At 36.4% G+C, this 27,178-nt stretch overlaps 2 protein-coding genes across 2 annotated transcripts; one reads left to right on the top strand and one right to left on the bottom strand.

The window, feature by feature from the left end:
* Positions 1-9,037: 9,037 nt before the first annotated feature.
* LOC109244464 (PRA1 family protein F3-like) lies at positions 9,038-10,010 on the top strand. The gene has a single exon (XM_019411561.1). It carries the CDS (start codon positions 9,134-9,136, stop codon positions 9,662-9,664), a length of 531 nt encoding a protein of 176 aa, XP_019267106.1. The 5' UTR covers positions 9,038-9,133; the 3' UTR covers positions 9,665-10,010.
* Positions 10,011-10,996: 986 nt separating this feature from the next.
* LOC109244463 (E3 ubiquitin protein ligase DRIP2-like) lies at positions 10,997-25,587 on the bottom strand. Its single transcript, XM_019411560.1, has 7 exons — positions 25,050-25,587; positions 24,180-24,279; positions 21,924-22,251; positions 21,348-21,793; positions 21,199-21,249; positions 12,060-12,132; positions 10,997-11,643 (listed from the first exon to the last, which is right to left on the bottom strand). Exons 1-7 carry the CDS (start codon positions 25,162-25,164, stop codon positions 11,464-11,466), a joined length of 1,293 nt encoding a protein of 430 aa, XP_019267105.1. The 5' UTR covers positions 25,165-25,587; the 3' UTR covers positions 10,997-11,463.
* Between the last annotated feature and the right edge of the window lie 1,591 nt (positions 25,588-27,178).

The raw sequence follows: 27,178 nt of genomic DNA, 5'->3' as shown, positions 1-27,178 counted from the left end.
TCACTGTGGATCAAGAAACAATTGGAAGATTTTGGTGTATACATTGATTGTGTACCGCTTCTATGTGACAACACCAGTGCTCTCAACATGGCAAAGAACCCGGTTCAACACAAGAAAACCAAGCACATTGATGTCAGACACCATTTTCTCAGGGACAATGTGGAAAAGGGTCTTATTTGTATAAGATTTTGTTGCACAGAAGATCAAATTGCAGATATCTTCACCAAAGCTCTGAGCAGGGAACACTTTGAGAAACAGGATGGCACTGGGGTCACTTAAACCTAATTGAGAGCCTGGTTCTGCTGACATGACTATGATAGTCACACTAAGGTAAAATTGGCTAAAGTGTTTTCTGACTAGGCCTAACTCACATCTATACCGTTGCAGGTAAACACGCATGATGATCATAGAAGCTAAAGGTACAATGTTGAACTTCGGAGGAGAGCTGCAAAACCTTTTTACAAAAATAGGTCAAGAACCTGGTTCCTGAACCACAAGTCAGTAGTAATGTGTTTTTCACATGCTTATTCAAAAATATAGCAAAATTAATTCAACTGCCACATCATCCGACTTCTCAGAGTCTGCATAACACGTCTTGTCTCTCAAATTCTTTCACTTACTCTGCACGTTACGTATTCCCTCAAACTACCGTCTTTTCAAAACTCTTCAGAACCCGTTCCTCTCCCCTCTCATCATTAGCTCTTTCTTCCATAAAACCCTCACACTCCCAGCAGTTCTGAACAATTATCTCCCTTTGCATCTCTTTAATTTTTCCTTCAGAACTCTCTACCACTTCTCTCACCATGACCAACGAACAATCGTCTCCTTCTCCTGCCATCAACATCACTCCCACATCTCCACCTGCCTTAACACCACCATCAGAAACCCACTTCTTCACTATCCATGATACTACTGTATTCCTCTTCATCTCCAGTCACCTCTACTCCTCCGTCAAACCCTGTCTCATTTCCATGTGTTGCAAACCCTACTTCTCCTCCTTTCTCCGAACAAACCAAAAGTGCTACTCCTCAGGCGTCAGAGGTCTCTGAGGAAGATCCCGATCAGTACTTGAAATCCTCCGTTCTAGGCTCAGTGGCTCCCACGGAGTCACCAGAAAAGGAAGCGGCACTAAATATCATGGCTATCGCTGCTAAGAGTCTTATGAATGAAGGAGCCTCCCCTCTGCCTGAATCTCAGGGGGAAGAAACTTCATTCTTAGGGGATAAAAGGACTCTGGTGCTTTTCGAGTCTCCGGTTCATGACACCTCATAGAAAAACCTATTGAAGAACTTGATTCTCTTTCAGCTGAAACAAACCAGGAGGTTGCAGAAGAAAGAGGCTTTTGAGTCTGCCTTGCAGAAGAGTAAGCAGAGTATTAAGAAAAAGAAGAAGAGGTTGATCAAATAGGAGGGAGTTGTGGCTGACAAACACATTCCAGTGGTTGAGGTTGATAAAGATGCTGTGGAGGAACCTAGTTCCTTAGTGAAAAGATCTAAAAAAGTTTGTGGTTGAGAAAGATTTGTTTGAAGGTGACATTGTGGCTGTTGCAAGCAGGAACGGGAAGTTTGTGAAATGTCTAGAAAACAAAAGTGGGAAACTGTGGGAGGACCTGGTTCAATGAAGACCATTCCAAGTGAAAGTGGCCTTGGGCAGGAGAGTTTGAGAACTCAGAAAAGTCTTGTGGGGTCGCACGTTTGACCTGGCAATCTCGGAGATGGCAGATATGAGACAAGTTCTGGACTTAGGCAACAAGTGAAGAACCTGCGGGAGAAACTGCTTGACTAACAGTTGTCTGCAAATGCCCGCATGGACCTGGTTCTCAAAACCATTGCTGCCTCCTCTTCCAAGCCTCCTTCTTCTAGTGCCCCCTAGGATCCTCTCAGTGGCCAGTTATCTTTTGCTCTGATGTTTTGTGGCTGTTGTTTTCTTTTTGTTTGTCTTTTTGTGATGGCATGTTGGATTTCACAGTTGCTGCTCCTGTTGAAACAGTCTAATTTCTTATCAATGAAACAACTCTTCTTTTGCTTGTTAGACTTCTTTATGCCGTTTTGTCTGACTGTGTCTTTTTGTTGATGCAAAAATGGGGAAGAATCGATTAAACTGAAATTGTAGCAAGCAATTAAAGGGGGAAGCATAGAGTCAGGGGGGAACATATGCGGTTGATGGTACCTTATCTGGTTAAGTCAAATAGTCATCAATGTTAAAAGTTTGTCATCATCAAAAAGGGGGAAATTGATGGTCTTAAGGTCTTTTAATCTATGTTTTGATGATCTAACAAACTTTTTGTATAGAACCAGATAAAAGACCTGAAGCATGCTTGGTACAATCATTCAAGTTAATCGACTCAAGACAATCTGGGCAGTGTGCCTTTAGATTCACAAGAACCAGATTAGGGACCTGACCCCTTGGTGTTCCCCTGACAGAAGTACAAGTCAACTATACAGTTGGAACGCAACTGCAGAAAGTGACTGTCCGCAACTGTATAAAGAGGAACACAACAGGGACCTGGTCCCTTAGGGTTCTCTGACAGAAGTATGAGTCAACTATGCAGCTGGAAAGCAACTGCAGAAAGTGACTGCCTGCAACTGTACACGCAACAGTGCAGCAGACAGTGCAGCAGTCACTTCCCATTGAGAAGAAGCATGTACTAACCAAGATTTGACATCACCATTGTGAATTGAAATCACCGTGGTAATGTCTTTTGTAGTATAACAACCTGGTGCAAGGGATCTGATCACTTGAACACTTGCAAATCAGAAAAGAAAACATTCTCTCAAGTGCTAGCAACAACCTCTCTCAAGAACAAAGTTGTAGCAACCTCAAGGACCGGATCCAAGATTGAAGATATCTTAAGTCCTTAGGTTTGTTGAGTCTTTGTTATGTGTTCTTCATTGTAACTCCTATCCTGCTTTCTTAGAAGCGTTGATTAGGAAACCTCTTGTAAAATCCGTAAACTCTCTGAGTTTATGTTGTGACTAAGTTTAGTCATAAGTTAAAGTCTTTGTTACTAGAGAGTGACAAAGTGGCTTGTGGTGAGAGTATCACAAGTTAGTTAAATTCTTTATAACTAGAGAGTGACAAAGTGGCTTGTGGTGAGAGTATCACAAGTTAGTTAAATTCTTTGTAACTAGAGAGTGACAAAGTGGCTTGTGGTGAGAGTACCACAAGTTAGTTGTGTTGAATTCTTTGTAGTGGAGTCATTACAAAGTGGCTTGTAATAGGTGTTTACAAGTTAGTGAAGTTGAAAGCCTACAAGTGTAGGTCGTGATTTTTGTCTCCTTGAGTTGGGATTTTTCCACGTAAAAATCATGTGTCTCATTTACATACTGGTTCAGTAGTTAGCACTGAGGAAACTGATATAGGACCAGATCTCTATACAGTTTGGTTCATTAGTATTTTTAGTGGAAACTCATAGTGGACCAGGTACTCTATAGTGTGGTGGACTCATATAAACTATCAGTTTAGAAATCCGACCTTAATTAGAGGTCTAAATCCCAATTTTACAAAAATCCCTAATTCTACCCGATCCCTAAATTTCAACCATAAAAATACTAGATTTTAGGTTGAAATCTTATGAAATGTAATGAAAGATTGAAAGAAAATAGGTTAGAATCGCTTACCAATGATTTGGGGAAGAAGGGTACTTGGGAAAATCGCCTCTAGGGTTTTCTTGTTTTGAAAATTTGAAAAATGAGAGAAAATCCCGTTTTTCAGCTATTTGATCAGTTGCAGAATGATCGCAAATGCGATCAAGCCCCTCTCAGTCCCACTTTGCGAAAGCGAAGTCTAGTTCGCAAATGCGAACCAGAGGTGCCCTAGCTACTCTTCGCAAATGCAATGGAGTAGCTCGCAAATGCGAACTTAACAGAGATCGCAAATACGAAGCCTGACCTCGCAATTGAGAGGTCTGAGGCCTGCACCAGAACTGAAGCACACCAGCACTTTCCTAAGTCCAAAATTCACTCTGTAGCCTATGCGAAACTCACCCGAGCCCTCGGGGCTCCAAACCAAACATGCACACAAGTCCAAAAATATCATACGAACTTGCTCACGTGATCAATTCGCCAAAATAACACCTAGAACTACGAATTGAGCACCAAATCATAGAAAATTTTCAAGGAAACTCATGAACTTCTATTTTAACAACCGGACGTCCGAATCACGTCAAACCAATTTTGTTTCTCACCAAATTTGACAAACAAGTCATAAATATAGTAATGGACCTATACTGGGTTTCGAAACCAAAATACGGACCCGATATCAATAAAGTCAAATATAGGTCAAACTTTCAAAGTCATTAAGCCTTTATACTTTCAAATTTCAACAAAAAGCGATAACTCGAGTTACGGACCTCCGAATTCGATTCCGGGCATACGCCCAAGTATCAAAACACGATATGTATCTACCGGGACTTTCAAAATACGGATCCGGGTGCGTTTGCTCAAAACGTTTACCGAAGTCAACTCAAATAAATTTTAAGGAAATTTTTTCATATTTATCAATTTTTTACATAAAAACTTTCCTGAAAAACACCCAGACTGCGCACACAAATCGAGAATGGTTAAAATAAGATATTTGAGGCTTCGAATTACAGAATTAGATTCTAAAACTCTAGATGACCTATCGGGTCATCATATTTCCTTGCTCCCTCCCTACTCACCACCCCCACCCCAAATACCCAATGTTTTCAGGACTCTATTTTATTCTTCTAAAAGTTCACACAAACCCAAAGGAACTAGTGTGCTGCTTTACTCTTTTTTACGCAAAACAACGTTGAAATTTATGCTCCATAACTAAAAAGAAAATACTCTTTTTTGGTTGAAAAAGAAAGTAAACTTTTTACAACATGAAAATAAAGTACTTTTTTTTTGTTAAAATGAAAATAAAAATACTTTTTTATATTATGAAAAGAAAATACTCATTTGTTGAAATGAAAAAAAACTATCTATAACATGAAAAGAAAGTACTATTAATAATATTTTTATTAAAGGTAGGGGTTGGGGTGGGAGTAGGGTAGGGTGGGTAGGTGGGGGTGGGTTGGAGGGAATGGGGAATATGGTAGGGAAGGTTTAGAAAGAGTTTTGGAAAATATTTTCCCTTCTTTTGACAAGGAAAATATTTTCCTCCAATTAGAGGAAAATGAGTTCATGAAGAAAATATTTTCTAAAACATTTAAGCCAACCAAACATGAGAAAATTGAAAAATATTTTCCGAAAAAATATTTTCCTTCATACCAAACACATCTCAGGTAGTCACTTTTAAGCATGCTGTTTAAAATATATCCACAGTTTATAATGTATTTAAAGATTAGCCAATTTCGCTCAAACTTCAGGACACGACGTCCTAGAGTTTAAACCTCAAAGTTCCAACTTCAGGACATTGTAGCCTAAAGTTCAAAAATTGTGTACAAAAGTTCGAATCATATGTCCTGAATTTTAAATTAGTAGTTCAGAAATCTAGGACTAAGAGTCCTGAATTTCGTATTAGCAGCTTAAAAATTCAGGACACTAAGTCCTGAATTTCCAAATTCAGGATATTTATAGCCCGTTTGACCAAGCTGCAAAAATTAGCTTATATTGAGAATAGGGATGGCAATGGGGCGGTGCGGGTGCGGGTGCGGGTGCGGGGCGGTGCAGGTTTATACATATACGGGGCGGTGCGGGTTTATACATATGCGGGTGCGGGCGGGGCAACATAAAAACAAATTCAATTTTTTGCGGGTGCGGTGCGGGTTAAGATTTAAATTTTTTGAATAAGTACAACTTTTCAGCTATCGACCACTAATATTCAACCAAGAGATATTTTTTTTCCAGTTTTGAACTTATAATTCCGTTCTCCTACGAATTGGATCATTGTAGTCTCAAATTGATTTAGTTTTTAAAATTGATTCAAAGTAGACGTCTATTCAGTTTATTGTAAATATGAATGCTTCTGCTAATTGCATCACTGGGAAGAAGAGCTGCTTGTTTTATATTTTATTTACTGCTCCAACGTCTCACTTTTAACTATATAGTTAATTTGTTTTAAGCTAAGTTCAGGTATATGATCTCATTACATTGTACACTCTGAATTGTATATTAGAATGATATACTAATAGCATTCTGTAGGGTTTATAGTTATTCCCTAGTTATGCGTATTCAAAATATGACTTGGTTTGCCACTGGATTCTGATAGAAACTTTTACATTAGCAATGACATATATAAACATAATTAAAAAGACAAAAATAAAAATAAGACAAATTGGAAAAGAAAAAAAAAGAAGAGGAAAATTTTGCGGGGCGGGTAACGCGGGTGAAAATGCAATGCGGGGCGGGGCGGGCGGGTTGGATTTTACGAGTTAAGGTAGAACCGGCCCCTCACCCGCACCGCCACGCACCGTTTGCCATTTCTAATTGAGAGGTGCTTTTTCTCATAAGTGTTTTTCTCAAAAGTACTTTTAGTGAGAAGCAGTTTGTGTTTGACTAATTAATTCGAAAAGCACTTCTGAGCACCTATTAATGTTTGGCCAAGCTTTTAAAAATAATTTCTAAGTGTATTTTTCACAAAAATGCTTTTCAAAAAAAGTATTTTTGGAGAGAAACTATTTTTTTTTTCTGCTTCTTCCAAAATTGCTTCTGCTTCTCCTCAAAAGTACTTTTTTTTTCTTCCAAAAGCTTGGCCAAACACTTTAACTTTGAAAAAAAAGCACAGTGCTTCTAAGATTGGAGAAGCTTGGCCAAACAAGCTATTGGTCTTGAAGTTTGTGTGAATTGGCTAATCTTTAAATATATTATAAATTATAGATATATTTTAAATAGCGGGCTTAAAAGGCGCTATTGGTGCACTTCTCCTTTTTTGCGAAATGTCAGGCCACGTAGGATGCGTTGGTCACATTAGAGGGCCTAACAGATAGGGTATTTTTGCATTAGTTTTGTAACATCGAGGATAATAGTGGATCGAAAGTATGACAGAGGATATAAGAAGTTTTATTGTGTGCCTCACACAACTAGCATTAGTTGTGTGAGACCCCTTTTGTCTCATAAATTTGTAGACACATTCTTACACATTTGAGTTCACAAAATTTTGGTCCATAAAATTGTGAGACAAAAAAGATGCCTCATACAACTAATGTGAGTTGTATGAAGCACAAAATAATTTTTTTTTTTATCTTTTTCTCATAGTAAAAGCGTATTTTTGACCCTTTACCCTTGTAAATTTTGTAAAGTGGAAGTGAATTTACACTATTGAATTAAAAAGAACAGAAAGAAAAAAAGCTTAGCAAAGAAGACTACCCTCGTTGAACTATATACCAATCACGAATTTCTCTATTCCTCTTATGTTGAAGCACAAAATTACAGTGAAAATTTTCCAGATGGACTAAAAAGTGCAATTATCTTTTAGGGTGTGTTTGGTTCGATGTTTTCTAATTTTTCCATGTTTGGTTGGCTTAAATGTTTTGAAAAATATTTTCTCATGAACTCATTTTCCTCCAATTGGAGGAAAACATTTTCCCTATCAAGATAAGGAAAACATTTTCCAAAACTCCTTTTTAATCTTCCCTACCCTATTTCTCATCCCCACCAATCCATCCCCACCCCCACCCCTACCCCACACTAGGGGTGTTCGTCGGTCGGTACGGTACGGTAATTAGACATTTCGGTTTGGTATTTTTGGTATTCGGTTTCTTAAAATGCTATACCAATACCATACCTAATTAAATTCGGTATGGTTCAGTTTTTCTCCTTTCGGTTTCGGTTTATTCGGTTCGGTAACTTCGATTTATTCGGTTTGAATACTAACTAGTGTGTAGAGTCATAGACTGTAATATTCTTAATTAAAGTACTCAAAAGTACAAAACAAAATACGCTTGTTGATAAAAGTTTTGTCCAAAACCAGCAAATATCAACCCAGAGATAAAAAACTGTATATAAAGGAATAAATTTGATCATTAGAAATGTCTTGTTACTTACTTAGAGTTAATTGATGAACTTAGAGTATAAAGAAAAGTAAAAATTTTAGATTTTTTATATTATGTTATAATTAATAATATGTGTATTGTGCAATATAATATCTATTTCGGTACGGTATCGGTATTTCATTTTAAAATACAAAATACCATACCTAATACCAATTATTTTTAAAAGTAAACCAAATACCATATCGAATACCAAATACCAAAATTTTCGGTTATGGTACGGTAATTCGGTATTTATCAAATTATGCACAACCCTACCCTACACCCACCCATCCACCCACCCCCTGCCCCCAACCCCTCACCCTAAATAGCAATATTATTAATGGTACTTTCTTTTTATGTTATAGATATAGTACTTCTTTTTAATTTCAACAAATGGGTATTTTTCTTTTTATGATATAAAAAGGTTTTTTTTTCTTCATTTTAACCAAAATCAGTAGTCTTTTTTTGTGATGTAAAAAGGTATTTTCTTTCATTTTAACAAAATGATGTAGTAAAAAGTATTTTCTTTCATTTCAACAATAAAAGTTTTTTTCCATGATGTAGAAAAAATATTTTCTTACATTTCAATGAGTATTTTCTTTTCATGATGCAGAAAAAATATATTTTTCATTTCAACAAAATACGTACTTATTTTCATGTTGTAGAAAGAGTACTTCTTTTTGAACCAAACAAGAGTATTTTCTTTTTAGTTGTGGAGCACAAATTTCAATGTTATTTTTGCGTAAAAAAGTAATGCAACACATTAGTGCCTTTGGGTTTGTATGAATTTTTAGAAGAATAATTAAATTTTTGAAGAAAAATAGAGTTCTAAAAACGTTGGGTATTTGGAGGAAGGGGGGGAGGGGGAGCACATGAAATATAGGGACTTGGGAAAGGGGATGAGTGAGGAGAGTAGCATAAGCAAATATTTTTCTAAAAAGTATTTTTTGGAAGATTTTTTCCATTCACCAACCAAACAAGGAAAAATAAGTTATAAAACCACTCATTTTCCATGAAAATATCTTCTAGGAAAATATTTTCCATGGAAAATTTTTTGCTTGTACCAAACACACCCTTAATATAAGGACCAATTATTTAGGCGCGGATTCACTCCCATTCGATCCCCTTCTAGGGTTTCAACTCGCTTATTCGAGAAGATTCACCATTTGAAACCCCAAATTACAATCCGATTCAATCATGCGTGCGGCTTATGACTTCTCCTTCAATCGGGCCAGATCCGGCACACTTTCCTTCTACGCTCGGCGTCGTCCATGGAGAGAACTATTGGCCCACCCGTCTTCATATACCCGGCCCATTTCCCTCGCCGATTTCACATCTCGTGTCAAGCGAAACCTCGGTTACTTTCGGGTCAACTACGCCATCATTGTGCTACTCATACTCTTCTTAAGCCTCTTATGGCATCCAATTTCAATGATCGTCTTCTTAGTCGTGTTCGTTGCTTGGTTTTTCCTCTACTTCCATCGCGACGAACCGTTGATGATTTTTAACCGTATGGTTGATGATAGGATCGTTCTGGTTGTTCTAAGCGTTATTACAGTGGTGAGTTTGGTGCTGACACGTGTCTGGTTGAATGTGTTGGTCTCGATCGTGGTGGGAATGGTGTTAGTATTTTTGCATTGTTCGTTTAGAATTACGGAGGATTTGTTTCTAGAAGAGGATGATGCTGCTGATGGTGGATTGCTTTCTTTTGTTGGTAGCTCGTCATGATATGAAGAAGCTAACACGGAGCAAAATGTTATTGCAGTCAATGGCCTCTTGTTGAAGCAATTAATTCAACAATTTGAATAAAATGTTCATTATATGCAATATATACAAGGTCGAATTAGAATGCAATGAGGTTTATGGCATTAAGAGTGTAATTTTTCTGGGTTTATTGTATGGTCGTGAATGGCTGTTGTTTACATTTTTTCCGGCAATTGAATTGAGAATTGAGACACGGATTATTTGGAGTATGTCTAGTTTTGTGCTGTCATTGTATATAAAGAGTACTCAATTTAAGCAATGGTACTCGAGTTAGTGATCAAATGCTGCATGGAATTTCTATGATTTGTGATTGGATCTGTTTCACTAGTTAACTGAGCTTTACTGGATTATTGTTGCACTTATCATGCTGATATATTTGATTAATGAATCAACAACATCTACATTTTAAATTGTTAGGATCGGTTATATGATGCTCTGTATTCCATCCTGTTCTATTCAAGTTTAATTCAACATAGCTTGACAATGTTTTGCCGATCGTTAATTGTTCAAACAGTTCAAACATCTGGGAAACGAATGCTGTCTATCCACAGTCATTCCAGCTATAAGTTAAATCATCTTCATATATAAGGAAGTTTAATAATTTGGATGAAGATAGTGCGAACTAGTGTTTGAGGCGCGTTTTTTAAGTGAGGCGTAAGTCTCTGAGACTTTTTCAAATTAAAACAAAATTTGTTGAATAAGTCCTCCAAAATAATACTCAAATTCTCAAAAGTCAGCTTGGTAATTGCTCAAAAGTTTTAAAAAGCAACTGAAATGTATTAAATTTAAAAGTCTAAGACCTTTTTTATTGATTGAAACCCTAATTCATGGTATTCAATTATTTTTTTACAAATACAAAGAGAACTTCATTCTCCTTCATAGTAGCAAGTTCAAACTTCAAATTGCAGGTTAGTCATCTTTTTTGTTCCTCCGTGTAGAAAATTTTATTCTTTTCAACTCAAGTTACTTGTTCTTCTAAGTAGCATATTATAGATTGCTTTGACTACTTTTCTAGTGGGGATAGAGCACTATATATATATATATATATATATATATATAGTTTTCTTCAATATTTATGCAATTTTACCTGTTTATAAATATTTACTGTAATTATATTATTTTATAAAACATTATAGATTAAATACTTATGGGGCTTACACCCCGTGCCTCCGGGCTTACGCCTTGTTGAGGCATATGTAAAACGCCCCACCTTAAGCCCACACCTTTTAAAACACAGGTGCGAACATCTCCAGAATAGCAGCAGATTAAATATGCACATGAATTCTAATCTCAGAATGGCAATCAGAATACAGCAATGTAATTCATCATTCTGGAGGCTGATGATGAAATACTAGTATCTTTGAAATATAAATAATTGTGTATTATGATGGCTGGAGGTTTGAAAGACATAATGAAAAAACACTATCAAAATTCACGCAGTATAACTACAAGGTAGTGTACACTACAAGCATACAACACATTGCAGAAAAATAGTGAACTTGAGAGCATGGTATCTTCTCAGTTAGAGCACGAATAGCCGAACTCGTTCAGGGTCCCATGTGAAATCTCATCTTTTTTCTTACCCTGTTGCTTGATTCCCGCCGATCTGCACCAATTCTAGTTGCAGCAATTAAATACAACTTACAAGTCTACACTTATCATATGCCACTCGAGGCACAGGGGCCTAGCAATTCCGCCTGGTACTTCAACATAACACTAGCTCTAATATAGTTTATCAAGTACATGAATGCAGTGATAATAACTCAAGAAGCTGGAACGCCTGGAATCTTTCGAGCATAAGCCAACACCATCACAAAGTCCTTTGCTGATGAACCAATAATTGCTGGTATTCTTTCGGATGTAGTAGTTTGAAGCCACATATCAACCAAACTGTTAAGTGGTAAACTGGGGGCTATTGATTGTCCCATACATCTAATCTCAACCTACAAATAAACTCGAGTCAGCACAACAAAAAGTAAAACAATTAAATCATGTATGTTTTCTTCAGTCAAGTTTATTGCAAGAACTCTCCCTCTGTCATACTTAGGGGCAACCATACTTGTCACTTACGGGTCATCTTCTTGGTAACCAGAAAGGAACATATTACAGTTAACATTGAGCATTACACATTATAATTCCTCATATTGCACTCACGTAACATAGACAGTTACCTGAGCCAAAGTTGAGTTCAACCCGTTCAAAACCAGACCGAATGAACATTGCACCCAATGGCAATTAATATTATAGAAAATCATGTTCCCCACTAACTTCAATTGAACATCACCAAGGAAGATGTATAATGTGAATAAATGCATGTGTTGTTCATTGATTTATAAATAACTAAAATCAAGCCAATTACCTCGTCTTCGCTCTTAAGATCCAACTTCCTCACCAGGTATTTTTGGATGAAAGAAACTGGAATGTTACCGTCTCTGCAACAGCGGAAGATATGAGAAAAATTATGAGGAAAATTTGCAAGAATTCATGTCATAAAATATCAGATTATCTTTTCACCAACTTCCAGAGCAGACCTCTTTTTCTGCATTGCCATTTTACCTTTTTCAAATCTTCCCAAAAACTACTCTTTTTCCATTTAGCCTTCTTATGAACCGTTTAAGAATTTTAATGTCAGCATATCAAATTGCAAGGTCCTTTTTGTCAGTGATTTTCCTTTTTTATTTCAAAGTTCCCAGATCACAAGCACGCTTCATTTCATGCTTTCATTACTACCCGTGATATTACTGTTGGTTATAAGCCATTAAAAGTTAACAACTGTGATTTCTGAACTTAGCTGGTCTGGAGATAGGATGCAGGTTTGGTATATAATTAGTTGTTTGAAATTGGACAGTGTAATGTTCAGGTCACAAGATATAGACCAAACCAGAACAAAGAGATAAAAAAAAGGGATGGATACTTCATAGTCTTTGTCCGATCTAAGCTTCCATATATTTCAAACTTCAGTTGAAGAGGAGATCATTTTGAGTTCAAGCTCAAGGACCTTAGTTCTACTCATGAGAACATAATCAGATGGAGGGCATACTAACTATTAGTAGTGATATTCTTCTATTTCGAGCAAACGTGGATACGACCATACCACCACTAACGCACTTGATCCCATCAAAACCAAACATACTTAGGCGAGAGTAGTACTAGGATGGGTGACTCCCTCGCAAGTCCTCATGCTACATTCCTTGTTTACCCAATTGGAGGCATAGTAGTTGTTGCTTGCAGTGTTATCAAAGGCTTAAAGCGCAAGAAAAGCTCTGAGGTACATTGGGGCTTTAAGTGCAAAGGGCAAATAAAGCATGGGCTTTAATGGAGAAAAGCTCAAATGGAAAAAAAATAGTCCTAGACTAATAATTATAAGCATGAATAACAAATATATGGATAAAGAAATTGATTTTTTTCACAATAAAGTGAAATATTAATTGTTTAGGTTTGCCTCTTCAGATACGCTCGTTGGCAAGGAAAAGTATGCCTTAGAGCCTTGATGACAACACTGAAGCGCCCGCTAAACAAGGCGAAACGCTCAACACGTTTTGAGCCTCGCTTTAGGGCTTAAGCACGCCTTTGACGACACTGGTTTCTTGTTGAATACTACCCCCAGAAGACGGCCAACATAATGTACGAGGATTGGTCCTACTAGTCAGTGTAACAAATCTAACCTCGTTCACCGACAGTAAAGTAGGACCTTTTACCAAAGCAAAAGATTAGCTTTGAGAGGTCCAACCTGAGTGTTGCTGACCTAATATAAACAAATAATCTGTCCCTTCTCTAAAAGCTTAAACTTTTATATGAAGCGGCCACACTCTTATGATGAACAGGCAAAGTTTCTAAATTCAAGCCTCACCTACACGAGGTGGTCACAATTCAAAATTGGTTAAAAGGATATCCAAGGGGTGGAAACAAATGAAAATAAGAAATACAAAAATCTAAAACAATATATGGCAGGTGCGGAAGCAAACATCACTCTGAATATTGGAGGAACTTTTGGGCTGCAGAAACATGCTGCAATAGTAAATCAGTTGCAGCACTGACGTGGAAGAAACCAGAGAATTCTGAGGCTTGAGGGGCGTAGATTAAAAAGCAACTGTGGAAGTGTAGCTGGGAAATAGGCAAGAAGATGGAAAACAAGAAATTATGAATGCAGTAATGCTAGATCACAACTATTGCTACTTCTAGCCTTCTAATAAAAAAGTAGAAACAAATGAGTTTAACAAATAGACACTCTATAGTACACTATTGTTGTACTTCTTAAAAAATTAGTATAATTACACATAAGATATTAATGTCAAAAAAGGGGAACATATCCCTATAAAAGGAGAATACATATCAAAAGGAGCTATGCAAGAATATTGCTCTCTACAGAAGCCATTCAACGGCTTGGAGGAATCAGATTGGTTTACCAATGGTACTTCTAATACCAGAAGAAAGTGGTACAAGGGGGACTATATTATAAGCCAATATTTTCATCATTCACCTGATTGGTCAAATAACTGTGAACACCACATAAGATCCAGCAAGAGACTGAGTTAGCAACTATATGAGAGAGAGAGTTCATAGAGAGAGGCAATACGTAAGGAGCTATCTTAAAATCAAGAGAAGAGGAGCTATCTTAAAATCAAGAGAAGACAAGGAACATAAAGGCACTTAACTAGGCATGAACATCCATTTTATTATACTACCCAAGTTGGCGCAGTGTTATCACCATGAAGCAAGTAGCTGGCTTATAGTTTACAGCAACTTTGCAAGACAGGTCTCTCATAAGTAGTTGCAATCCCTAAGAAATACTGGCCTGTAAAAGAAAATCCTATCCTGAAAGAGGAGAATAAATCCTCCAGCATTTTGTCCCAGTAACCCCTCTAGTACCTTAACTCTTATCTTCAGCATCTATTAGCTATGCTCCAGAACTGGCTTCCTCCACAGTTAAGAAATCCAAATTATAACTGGCGTTCACATCATAACCATCTTGGAAGGTAGGTATCGGACTCACCCATCCAGTTGACTAAAATAGATAAAAGACCAATCACTGGCTTACTCCAATTGTTTAGAGCATCTAAGACTATTCCAAGACCAAATGCAAAAGACTTGGTGAGAATCCACCAAGTAATTTTCTTAAATTAATACCCCGGGTCACCCTTCGGGTTGTTCCATAGGTAAATGCCTCATTAAAGCCAGTTGGTCTCCTTCACAAAGGTGTGGTTAGAGCCCATTTGGTATAGAAAAACATAGGTAACTTTGTAGTAAGAAATTCTTTGCACTCAAGATTGTATTCAGTCATCAAAGCGCAAGGGTCATGTTACTGCATGTGAAGTCGGGATGCTCTCTGCAACACGGGTTTCCTAGGATAAGTATATGGTCCCTAAAAGCATACCCAACTGAGTTTAACCAGCTGGTTTTCTCCAATTTCAAAAGCAGGGCTAGTTGTACCCCCATATCTGAGTGTAGCAACTGTTGAATAATGGAAAAGAAGTGCGTAGGAAAGCTCCAACAAACAAACATAGATTGATACGCGGAGCTAAAGAGAACCTACAGAACTGGTTCGCCAGAACTTTCCTTAGACTGGATTTGCGATACCCGAAAATCATATCTTTCATCAAAAAGAAAAAATGAAAAAAACAACAACTAAGTAATCCACCCAGAAAAGGACATCAAACAGTTCTAGAAAGATAACAACACCTTGTAAAAACAAAAAGAAGTTAAATGAAAAAGAAAAACTAGAAAAAAAGAATCAACAACATAAAAAACCAAACCAAAAGGCATCAACAACATAGAAAGACATTGACCAGAAGCACAAGCAGAAAAGAGATGTGAAAGCTGTGGCATATATTGTTTTTACTTTTTATTTTTTTATATTGGTTTTACTTTATAGTTTTTGAAGTAACATGACAAGAAGACCAGTTTCCTCGGTGCTTCTGGAAATCGCCATTAAATCTAGAAAGGGCAGCCCTGTGCACTAAGCTTCCGCTATGCGCGGGGTCCGGAAAAGGACCGGACCACTAGGGTCTATCGTATGCAGTTTTACCTTGCATTTCTGCAAGAGGTTGTTTTCACGGCTCAAACCATTAAATATCTCCATTTAAAATTGAATATCGAGAGGCATCTTGTACATACATATTGACTTGGTATATCTACTAATACTAAGTTAGAATACAAATGTGGTTCTTTTATGCCCCTAGGGCTTTTGTTCAATGGAAAATATAGTGCAGACGCATGTCAAGAGTTTGAATCCTCTTATTAACCAAGTTTGTATATAAGTGGAGAAGTATAGAGAGGCAGGCCATTATCCACCGATTTTCGAAGCTAAGACTAAGGCTGTTTGGTGGGCCGGTCTGGGACCGGGACCTGACCGGGCCCGCGGTCCTAACGGGCTAAACGGTCCCGGCGGGCCGGTCCTGGTGGGCCGGTCCCTAAATGGGTAGGAAGCCCGTGACGGGCCGGTCTTGTACACGAGGCCCACGAGACCGGGACCGCTAAGCCCGGGACCGGCAGGCGGTCCTGGGCCGGTTCAAGCGGGCCTAACGGTCCTAACGGGCTCCAACGGCTATTTTTTAAAAAAAAAAAACTTTTTTTTTTTTAAAAAATAGCCAACGGTCAGATTTTAAAATCTAGCCGTTGGCCTTTAATTTTCAACTGTTTGGAACTTTAAAAAATAGCCATTTGGCCCCCAAACTTTATTTTAACCCCAAACTTTATATAATTACACTTTTCCCCAATTCTCAACTATAAATACCCCCTCATTCTTTCATTTTTACTCACCAATTCATCAATCTATCTCAATCTCTCAATCTATATCTAAATTCTCTTCTATAATTGCTTATTTTATTATTGCAATTTCGTGAAAAATTGTGAAGTTGGTGAATTGAAGTATTCAAGTCTTCAACGATTTTCAATTTTCAAGAAGTTGTTCGGCAATTCGGTAAACTCGTTCCAACTCTTAACTTTTAAGAATATATTTTTGTGTGTTTAGTTTGCATAATTGTAATTAATATGGCATTTTCTTTGAAAAAAATGTTTGGTGGTAAGGGAAAAGCTAAAATTGGTGAAAGTAGTCTCCAACCTACTACCCTTCCCCCGGCTCCCCGACCCAGACCAATTACCCGTCCTGCTGCTCCTATTATTCTTGATAGTGATAACCCTTGTTTTCAATTTTCCGATAGTGAATTTTGCCATAATGTTGCACAAGGTGAACAATTAAATGAAGAAGTTATGAATGCTCTTTATCCTAATCAAACTATCTTAGAAAATGATGAGGAAAATGAGGATGTAGATGAAACCCAACCGGATTTAGATGATTCACCTACTAGTCCTGTTAATAACCCAACTGATGCCCCGCCCGACCCACCTGTACAAACCCCTACTTTTAATAGACAACCTTCTAAACGCCTAGAAACATCAATAGTTTGGAATTTTTTTACTCAAGTAAGAGAACAAAATAAGGCTAGGTGTAAAACTTGTGGGAAATTGCTGGCGCATAAACATCAATAATTTTGATGAGACTTCACATCTAAATGAGCTTCAAGTTTATTTGTCGCAGGGACTTGAAAAGGAGAATCCAGACGGCACCTTTGATCTTTTGGAATGGTGGAAGACAAGGGAAAAACATTTTCCGGTTCTTGCAAGGATGGCTCGGGATATTTTATCTATTCAAGCTTCAACAGTTGCATCAGAGAGCGCTTTCAGTCAAGCAAGACTTCAAATAGGTGATCATAGAGCGTCTATGAGGGAGAGCTTGGAAAAATCAGTACTATTCAGAGATTGGATCCGCTCGGAAAGAAGAAACTTTGGACTTGCAGAATCACAACCGGAGATAGACGAAGCTTATGAAGAAATGATAGCGGAACTTGCGGAGGATGCTGCTTCGCCCGGAAGCGGTGATGAACAAGCTTCTTTTCCGCCACCACCAACGGAACCTCCTCCGAACCTTGAAGGATTTATGAGATTTGTAAGAGATACAATGTAGATTATGGTGTAACTTGTACTTTGGCATATCTTCTTTAGTTTTTTTTCCTTTTAATGGTGGTATTAGTACCTTGTTGTGCTCATTCCATTGGGGGGAAGAAGACTAAGAAAGATATGCCATTTTTGGTAATAAAAATTATAAAACATACCCTTGGCCTTGAATATCTCTTCGCAATATTTTTTTGTCTTTAACTTGCAATTATTTATAAGGTATAATATATATACATAACATACAATATATACTACAACAAATTATATAATGGAATATATATACATAACATACAATATGTACTACAAGAAAATATATAAGGGAATATATATACATAACATACAATTTATACTACAACAAATTATATAATGGAATATATATACATAACATACAATATATACTACAAGAAAATATATAAGGGAATATATATACATAACATACAATTTATACTACAACAAATTATATAATGGAATATATATACATAACATACAATATATACTACAAGAAAATATATAAGGGAATATATATACGTAACATACAATATATACTACAAGAAAATACATAAGGGAATATATATACATAACATACAATATATAGTACACTATACTAGTATACTATATATATTATATTTACATGAAGAAGTAGTACTATATATACTACAAAACAAGATTTTTCAAAATGAGGGCCCCACCCCCAATGACCACCAACGGTCATATTAATTGCACAAATAGCCATTTTTTTTTAATTTACAAAACTAACCTTATCTAACACTATAAGTACCCCCCTCCCTCTTCTTCATTTCAATACTCAATACTCATTTCTCAATCTAAATTTCTCTCAATCTGTCAATCTCCAATTTTCAAGACTTCAAGTCTCAATCTCAATTTTCAAGTTAAATCATGCCTCGTTCGGAAAGAGTGCGCTTATTTGTGTCGCAATACTATGAAGTGCTTGAAGAAAATGAAGAAGGCCAAATATTAAAGTGCAAGAACTGTGGAAGAGTCTTAAATTTTCGTTCAGGGTGTACCACAGGCATTTTAAGGAGGCATATAAAGTATTGTGTTGAGGGTATTTATCCGCAAATTCGTCTTTAAGATTTTTCAACAATTTGTGTTATTTTAAAATTATCAGACGTATTTATGCTTCATGTTGTACTTTGTTATTAATTTATTATGCATGCCAATTTAGTTTTACTATTGATTTGTTATTTTACATTTTCGTCAAACACTTTAATAATTAGATTTCTATATTATATATACCACATATATTTATATAGCCATGCATAAGAGCAATTTATATATATACATACACATATGGTTTACAAGAAATTGCCCTAAATAAAAAAAATTAAAAAAAAAGCCCGGAAATAAAAAAAAGCCCGTTAGGCCCGCTAAGCCCACGAGCCCGGCCCATTTAGCCCGGGATCATATGGGCTTAGGCCCGTCACGGGCTGGTCCTACCCGTTGAGCCCACGAAGCCCGGGACCGCGAAGCCCGGGACCGCCAGAGCCCGGGACCGCTAAGCCCAGGCCCGTTTAGCCCGGCCCGTTTAGCCCATTTAGGCCCGGGCCCGGGACCACATACAGCCTTAGCTAAGAACAGCAGATTCACAGTTATAAAAACTTATGGTTCTTTTACAAAAAGTGGGTGTAGAAATGAGGTGATAGATTAACCATGGTTTATTATGGTTGGAGAGTGTAGAGTACCTTTTGTTTTTTCACTAGTTGGGAAGTGTAAATATAGCACCATGAACCTGAATTAATAAGTTGTAGTTTCATTTCGCAACTGGAAGTTTCACATGACCTAACATTCAATTTGATACAGAAACCGCATGAATACCACACTTGAATGAATTGCACGGTGGTTGACAGGTCACAGGTGGATACAGCATTCAGGATGTAGAGGAATCTACATCTAAGACAAAGTTTTTGCTTTTCTGGACTACTTTTAAGTAAATTCCACAAGCTAATTCAGGGAGAACTGGATAGCGATCTATCTGATTATAGGAACCCGTTATACTAACATTTTATGTTAGAACAGAGAATTAGTCCGATTTCAAAGTCAAATCAGCACGTTCAGTTTAGATTATTACTTTCGATCATTGCTGGTCTATAAACAATTACCCCCTAAATGATGCAAGAATATACTGACCAGATGTGATTAAATGCTCAAAATAAAGGTAATTTAAATCAACTGCCCAGCTTGTTAACACAGCACAATGCATGTACTCAGATTTAGAGCATATCTATACAATATTAAAAGCACGAAGGCCCTTAGCGAAATGTCGTTCACCATTTTTACCCTATATAAGTGTAATTTATAATGGATAAAATTGTAAATACAAATAAATTACTATTAAAAAAAAAGATATAGCCATAGAATAAAAAGAAATAATAATTAAGAAGAAGAGTAGAAGTAGGAACCTTCTTCCTTAATTAGTATCCCTAATAATCTACCAAAGATTGTTAAGTCAAAAAATTCTTAGGTAAAAAAGGAAAAACAATAAGACAACAATTAGGAGACCAATTACTTTCGTAGGGTAAAAATGGAAAAAAAATCTATACTATATTAAAAGCAGGAAAACCCTTGAAATGTCGTTCGCCTTTTTTACCTTTACCTTTTAAAATTGAGTTCATACTAGACAAAATAGTTATTTTATTATTTTCCTAAATATTTAGTAATAATCATTTATATAGAAATCCCTAATATTTAGGAATTTAATCTTTTCCTTATATAAATTTTACTTATATAAGTTCTTCCTTATTTCAACTAGGTAGGAAATATTAATCCTTACTATAATTAAACAAGGATTTTTCAACAATAGCGTTTAAAAACTTCCTTTCTCATCACTAATATTTAGTACTTATTTAGGAACACAATTTGATTTCTTCTTGAGGAATGAACAGACTTTGATTAGCCAAACGAGTGATTATAGACAAATGAGTTTAAAATCAAAACCCACAAGCCACATTCAAACATAAATGACTAGCTAAAATTTACATACAAAAATATAAATGCACATTCAAATAAATATATAATAGATATAAATTTCTAACATCTATGGTTATTATAATCTTTAGCACATCATCAAATTCTAGAAATATTATCGAAATGATAAGTTAATTGCATGACAAATACATATTATTTTATACTAATATTTAAATAAATTTTATATTCGTCGATATAGGTTCACGCGCAAAGCGCGTACCCTAAGACTAGTTCTATTATAAAGGTCAGTTTCAGTGCTCCTGACGCAACATTAAGTAGTTAGCATATTTAGCTTCTATCATTTATCTTTATGCAATGTGACTATGACTTCTCCGTAGCCACCGCAGTAGACAAGTTGCAGAATTGTCAGTGCTGGAAAGAAATGATATATCACCTTCGTACCTCAGGAAGGGTAGGAAAAGCTTATCAAATTTTGTAAGAACGAAAATTCATGCAGCTAATATGTTCTTGGTACAACCTTTGTGAATTCTAAGAGCAAAATCAGGCATATTAAGAGCATCATCATCAGAAGTTTGTTTCAAGGAATAAAATGCACTTACTTTATTCTCAAGTAACTCCCAGAAATCTGTGGCAAGGGTGTATCTCCCTCCCTGACACAAATAATTCGGAGAATTAAAAACATTGGAAATTCACTCGTCTCAGTAAAAGTAAAACAGAAAAATTCTATAAGATAAAAGCAGATTCTCACTGGTCTTCAGAGGCCACTAATGAGAACCATATTGGATAGATTCTTCTTTCACATCTGGCACTGGTTGCCTCCAGCACAGTTTGCGGTGAAATATTAAACTCTCCAAAAGCTGATGCCTTCTTTTGGCGAATTCTACGTGATTTCTTAGGTTTATCAAATTCTTGAGGACCAGGATCACCATTATTATCATCCTTGATCTTCAATTTGTGCCCATGTTCTTTGACTTTAGTTTTACGGACATGACCCTCACGGTCATGGGAATGCACACCTTCTGACTTAGCGGTAGAACCCTGTGAGGAAAACCTCGAAGATTTGCTCCTGTTTGCTGCTTCTACCAAACAATTTAATGGTTTCCACAAATCAACTTTGCCTTCCCACTGTTTACTGCCGTTTGCAATTTCTTTATCAGGTGTAGGGTGGTCAGAAGGCTCACCACTGGAAGAATTCTGCAAAAAAATTGACATGATTGACTGTGACAATAATACTGCAGGTCTTTGCATAACATTGACCAACGACAAGACCTCAACGAAGTCCAAATTGAGGCATAGCACCTAACATCTGAAGAACATGACTTACCAGCCTTATGTTCTGAGTGAACTTGTTCAAAGTCTCAGGTGAGCTAGAGCTATCCAGTTGATCTTCTCCAGAACCTTCTTCTTTCTTGACAGGTTTCTCAATTGAAAAGGCGGAACCCCGTAATGTTTTTCTTGCCACCGATTTTGATCTTCTTCCTGTCATTCCAGTTTGTGCAGATACTCTTGGAGTGCTGACCACAAGTGACGAGAGGGATCTCTCCTTTCTCCTTACTGGCAATGCAACTGAAGGCATAATTTCAGGTGCGTTCACCTTTCGCCTCTTATAAGGGAATACCTTTGCTCTCACATCTTGCAGATTGTGATCTGGCCTGTTGTAAAATAATTAAAAAAGCAAATAACATTCTCAGGGAAAATTTTGTCTTCCACCCAACCGTAGAAGAAAATATAACATGCATAAGATGCAGCTACATGCATGAAAAAGCAGAACAGAATCGTGACAGAAAATGAAGATTAACTGAGTTGTAGTGTAGCCTAACGTAACTGGTGAAACTTGATGAGCTATGGGTACTTCAGTAATAAATTTTACCTATCATCATACACACACAAACACACACACACACAGAGACTCATTTTTTTAATGAGACATATGTCATCATGTGTTGTCCACATATTATAGTTTGCTCTCTACACACCCATCTGTTGTGTGATGCCTCTCCTTTACTACTTCAGAAGTTTCTCAGATAATCAAAAGTGAACTTTAAATCCAACAGCTACAGATTCCAATTTTATTGGATGATATAGAAGTCTGCCGATGTCTTCTGCTGCCAAGTTTTCCTCCTTATATTCCCAGAATCAATGTCTTCTTGTTACCTTATTGGTCTTTCTTCACAGAACCTCCAAATTGTATCAGGAATTAATTGTAAATACTGATCCAACCCGTAACTTGGTAAAAGGCAAATATATCAAATTGTTGTGGGATCAACATTGTTTTAAGGGTTGAATATGTGGCCTTAAAGACCTAACATATCCACAAGAGAAAAAATCAGATCTGACAAAGGGTGCAACAAGTAGCACAGAGGAAAAAATGAGAGATGTCCACCTGAGATGGTTTAACCATGTCGCTAAGCAGATCTCCAAATACATTAGTCCGTAAGGTACTAAAAGGAGAAGAGAGGCAAACCTAAACCCGTATGGAGGGATTTGTTTCAAAGACCAAATAACTTTCGTGATAAATGTGGATTTAATAAGTGCAAAAACAGTGAAGCAAAGGATCCATACAGACGATAAAACTAGTTGGGATTCAGGCTTCTCTGTTGTTACACTAACATTATGTCCTTTGTCCACCAAAAGTCTTTTTAATGTGATAAGAGATTTGCACGTCAGCGTGGAGACAAGTATCAAATTTAGAGAGCTTATAGTTTTACAGAACTCCTTATTTGCATTATTAGACAGATTATTTAGTATTGGAGTAAACTAGATTGAATAGAGTTGAACAGATATAGAGGATTCATACTACAGATCCCAGTTAATTTCGGATGGACACATAATTGATTGAATGATTAAACATGCTGTACAAGAGTTAGCGTAATTGTAGTGACACATAAGAGGAAAGCTACCCCCTAGAGCACTATGATCTGTGCTCAGTATGTTTAGAGAAATCCTAATCCATCTATGTCCAGGAAACTCAAAATGTCAACAAAAATTTAGCATGCCTGTTTCTTTAAAGATGGACTTCATAAAGAAAAAAGGTGAATGTGGTAGAGGAAAGAAATTCCCAAACTTGATGAGCATGTCATATTGCTCTCTAGTTAAACATAGAACAATCTTGAGCCAGCAATAAGTGTGAAGACCACACATATATCCAGGCATAAATAACCATACTGAAATCACATAGCTGCAGTTTCCACCTAATTTCTTTCCCACGGAAAAAGCCTGTACTTTATAGCTGCATACCAAACTCCAAAGGAGCGGTGAACATGGTACAGGCTTAATGATGTTAAGTTTGGTAGGTGTAGAAAATTAAGTTAATCAATATAGATGGAATCTTTTAGTCGAACTCTCTAAGTAAACATGGCACAGACTTCATGATGTTATATTTGGTAGGCATAGAAAATTAAGTTAGTCAATATAGATGGAATGTTCTAGTAGAACTTCCAGGTGGCGGAAAAAAAAGTTTCTGAAGAATATCTAAAGCTAAAACTTTCTGCACGAATACGTCCACTGAGTACTTAAGCACACTCTTTGCATTTAAGAAAAGAGAAAGGGAAAAGAATTAAGAGCTAGACGATAATATGACCTCAATTTCTCTAAAGGAACACAGCCTAGGTCGATATTGCAAATCGGACAGCATTCCGTTTCTTCATCAGACAACTTCTTGTAGATGCATTTCCTGCAAACTGAGTGAAGTTCCAGAAGGAACAGTGTCAAAACAGTAGTCATCTTTTTTGCAAAAACAGTTGCTATTTACAATAATACTCAAACCAAAATGCAGAAAGACAACATTTTTATGTAAAGGGAACAAGAAGAAAGTAAGCTAAGTTCAACTCATTCATCATGTTTCACACCATATACATGAATGCAAGATCGTAAACTCTTGTATAGAAAATTAACTTTCTAGAAATGCTTACATGAATAAAGAAACATCACGGTCACTTGCGAGCAAAAAGACAGCAATTTAGCAATAACTTAAACTAACACCTCTCCTGGACTCCAATTTGTAACTGAGATCACATAATCTAAAGTAACAGAAAAAGAAAATATATAATGCACGATACAAATAAATCAGGTCAATCAACAGCATTTTGAAGCTTCAATTAGACACTACGAACTGTCCTGATCAGCTCAAAACATGTATCTCCCTAGTCACAACAATAAGCAAATACAGCTGAAACGAAAACATAAAAAAAAAATCATCAATTTCCCGTAGATAATCATTAGCGCAGAGGAAATAACATGTGATTTACTGAAATAGGATCGATCAAACACATAGCTCGTTCCCATTTAGCAGGCAAAGAGTAGTACGCAATTCCAAAAAAAGTAAACCCAGATCGTAAAAATGACTGAAACAATAATCAGAAAACGGAAAGCAATTCAAAATTCAAACAGCTGACATTGAGCAGCAGCAGTGAGCAGTATATATAAAGAGAGAAATTAAAAGGGGACTCACATGTATGAAGACATTCGGAAATAGTAGTTGCATCTCTGAAGAGCTTGTGACAAAGAGGGCATGTCATGCATGCCCCAATCCTATCCCTCCTCACATTCACCACTTGATTCGACATTTATATCTGTATTTCTCTGTATATCAGCTAGCTCCCCACTCTCAATAAACAGTTTCGAGTTTATAATTTAGACCCTCAATTTTATCTCTCAAATCCACGTACTCGAGCGGTGCATGCTAGAAACGCCACCGTAACACATGGAATTTACGTTCATTCCTCGCTATTTATCTGCATTCAACCCACAAACAAAGAACGTCACAATTATCACACCCAAAGTCAGCTTCGCTGATTTAATAATAAGAGACCAGTTGAATCTGAGATTTGATTTGGGGTAAAGGGAACGTGGATTAGATGATCTCTTGTTGCTGTGTATATAACTGCGTTGTTGTGTATTTGGGTTTGGGAGTCGAAATCGAGGGTGTTTTGGTTTGGGTTGGGTGGGGTGGGGGGAAGCTCATGAACGAAACCGAATACTTCTGTGCTTTTTATATTATACTCTAAAGTAATAATTATATGTTATTTTTTGGTTTTATTAAATGCTATGTATGTAATATGAGGGCTGGGGGTTAAAATGCGCCGTGGAGAATGGGGACGAAGAGTGTGGGCTGCTGATTAATATTCGTTGTGTTTCGTATGCGTGAGCGTGACGGCGGTGCTGCTGAAGGGCCACATAGAGGGTGGTTTGGATATTAATTGCATCTCGCGGCGCACGTTAGCCTTCTAGGACATTTTTTATAAGAAAAATATTTTTCAGAATTAATCTCAATTAAGTGATATGTAATTTAACTTTAGTTAACAACTCTTTGATTTAAATAAAATATCAAGTGTAAGCAATTATTTATATGTACTTTTCTTAAGGAAAAATCAAAAAAGAAAAAGAATTCTTTTAGAAATACCTCAAGGAAAAAGATGGAGATGTAGAAGTTGATTGACTGCCTGCTCTTGTTGTTAGTTCGAATTTTCTTCTTTTTTTTATTTAATTTATATACCGAGGAAGAATTTTACGTTGCTATTGTAACTTAATCGGTCGCTGCATGTTACTTACTCCAGGTCCATTTTAAGTGATTTTTTGATATTTTTTTGTGTTCCATAATATTAATTTTTCAGATATAAAAAAGGAATTAACTTCTTCAAGTTTGCCCTTAGAATAAAGAGCCTACGAATAGTTTGTTATATTTTCAATGAGCAAATTAAGATTAGTATGGTCAATTTCATTGTTAATTAATGCTAAAAGATGAATTCCTTAATATGTATGAAAAAAGGAAAAAAATTACTTAATTTGGACCGGATGGAGTATTATTTTTCTTTATTGCTCCATAAGTAATTGTCAGCGATAGTAGGAGTATAAAATTTTATTTATTGCTGTAAGTATATACTCCATCCGTTCACTTTTATTTGGCATGCATACTAAAAATAGATTTCCATTTTTACTTGTCACGCATATCAAGAGAAGACAATCTTTTTTCCCTGTTATACACACAGTATTTATTACTCATTTCAAATTATTTTCTCGAATCTAATAAAATATGCATCAATTAATATGGGTATCATGGTAAATTATGTACATCATTTATTATTTTTTAAGGGACGTGAAAAGTCAAAATGTGTCAAATAAAAGTGAATCGACGAAATATTCCTCAAATACATTAATTAATTCTTGAGATGGGGGAAAGGGTTCATATCAGAGTTGAATTTGTATAGAATTCACCGTGTTTCAGAAACAGAGTAACGCGGTTCGGTTCCATGTTCGAACTAGGAGATGTCCGAACAACTCAAAGTCAAAAGTAAATCATCTTCTAATGTACATAATGAGAACGTGTCTCTTGTGCCCTGAAAAAAGCAATTTTTTCCTTTTGACCCTCTTGTTTTTACCAAATTAAACTACCACTTGGCGTTTCAATTATCACTAAAGTAACTCTTGTTTTTTTACTTCTTCAAGTCAAATTAATTTTTACCAAATTTATATTTTATAATCATTTGGAAGGTGTCAATGATTATTAGTTCTGCCCTTAAATTAGAATAGTCGTAGACAACTTCCAACATAAACCAACTCTTTTTCATTAATTTTAATTCT

This window comes from Nicotiana attenuata, unplaced genomic scaffold (genome assembly GCF_001879085.1).
Source record: "Nicotiana attenuata strain UT unplaced genomic scaffold, NIATTr2, whole genome shotgun sequence".
NCBI classification, from domain to species: domain Eukaryota; kingdom Viridiplantae; phylum Streptophyta; class Magnoliopsida; order Solanales; family Solanaceae; genus Nicotiana; species Nicotiana attenuata.
Note: the sequence above shows the minus strand (reverse complement) of the source record. Positions and strands in the feature narration are given on the sequence as shown.

What these genes read in the sequence shown, in the direction of transcription:
- LOC109244464 (XM_019411561.1), top strand. Translation starts at nt 9,134, where the DNA reads ATGCGTGCGGCTTATGACTTCTCCTTCAATCGGGCCAGATCCGGCACA.
- LOC109244463 (XM_019411560.1), bottom strand. Translation starts at nt 25,164, where the DNA reads ATGTCGAATCAAGTGGTGAATGTGAGGAGGGATAGGATTGGGGCATGC. An exon ending in TCACTCAGAACATAAGGCTG is followed by an intron (nt 21,794 to 21,923) that starts GTAAGTCATGTT and finishes ATTTTTTTGCAG; the next exon opens with AATTCTTCCAGTGGTGAGCC. An exon ending in GGGAGTTACTTGAGAATAAA is followed by an intron (nt 12,133 to 21,198) that starts GTAAGTGCATTT and finishes CCGCTGTTGCAG; the next exon opens with AGACGGTAACATTCCAGTTT.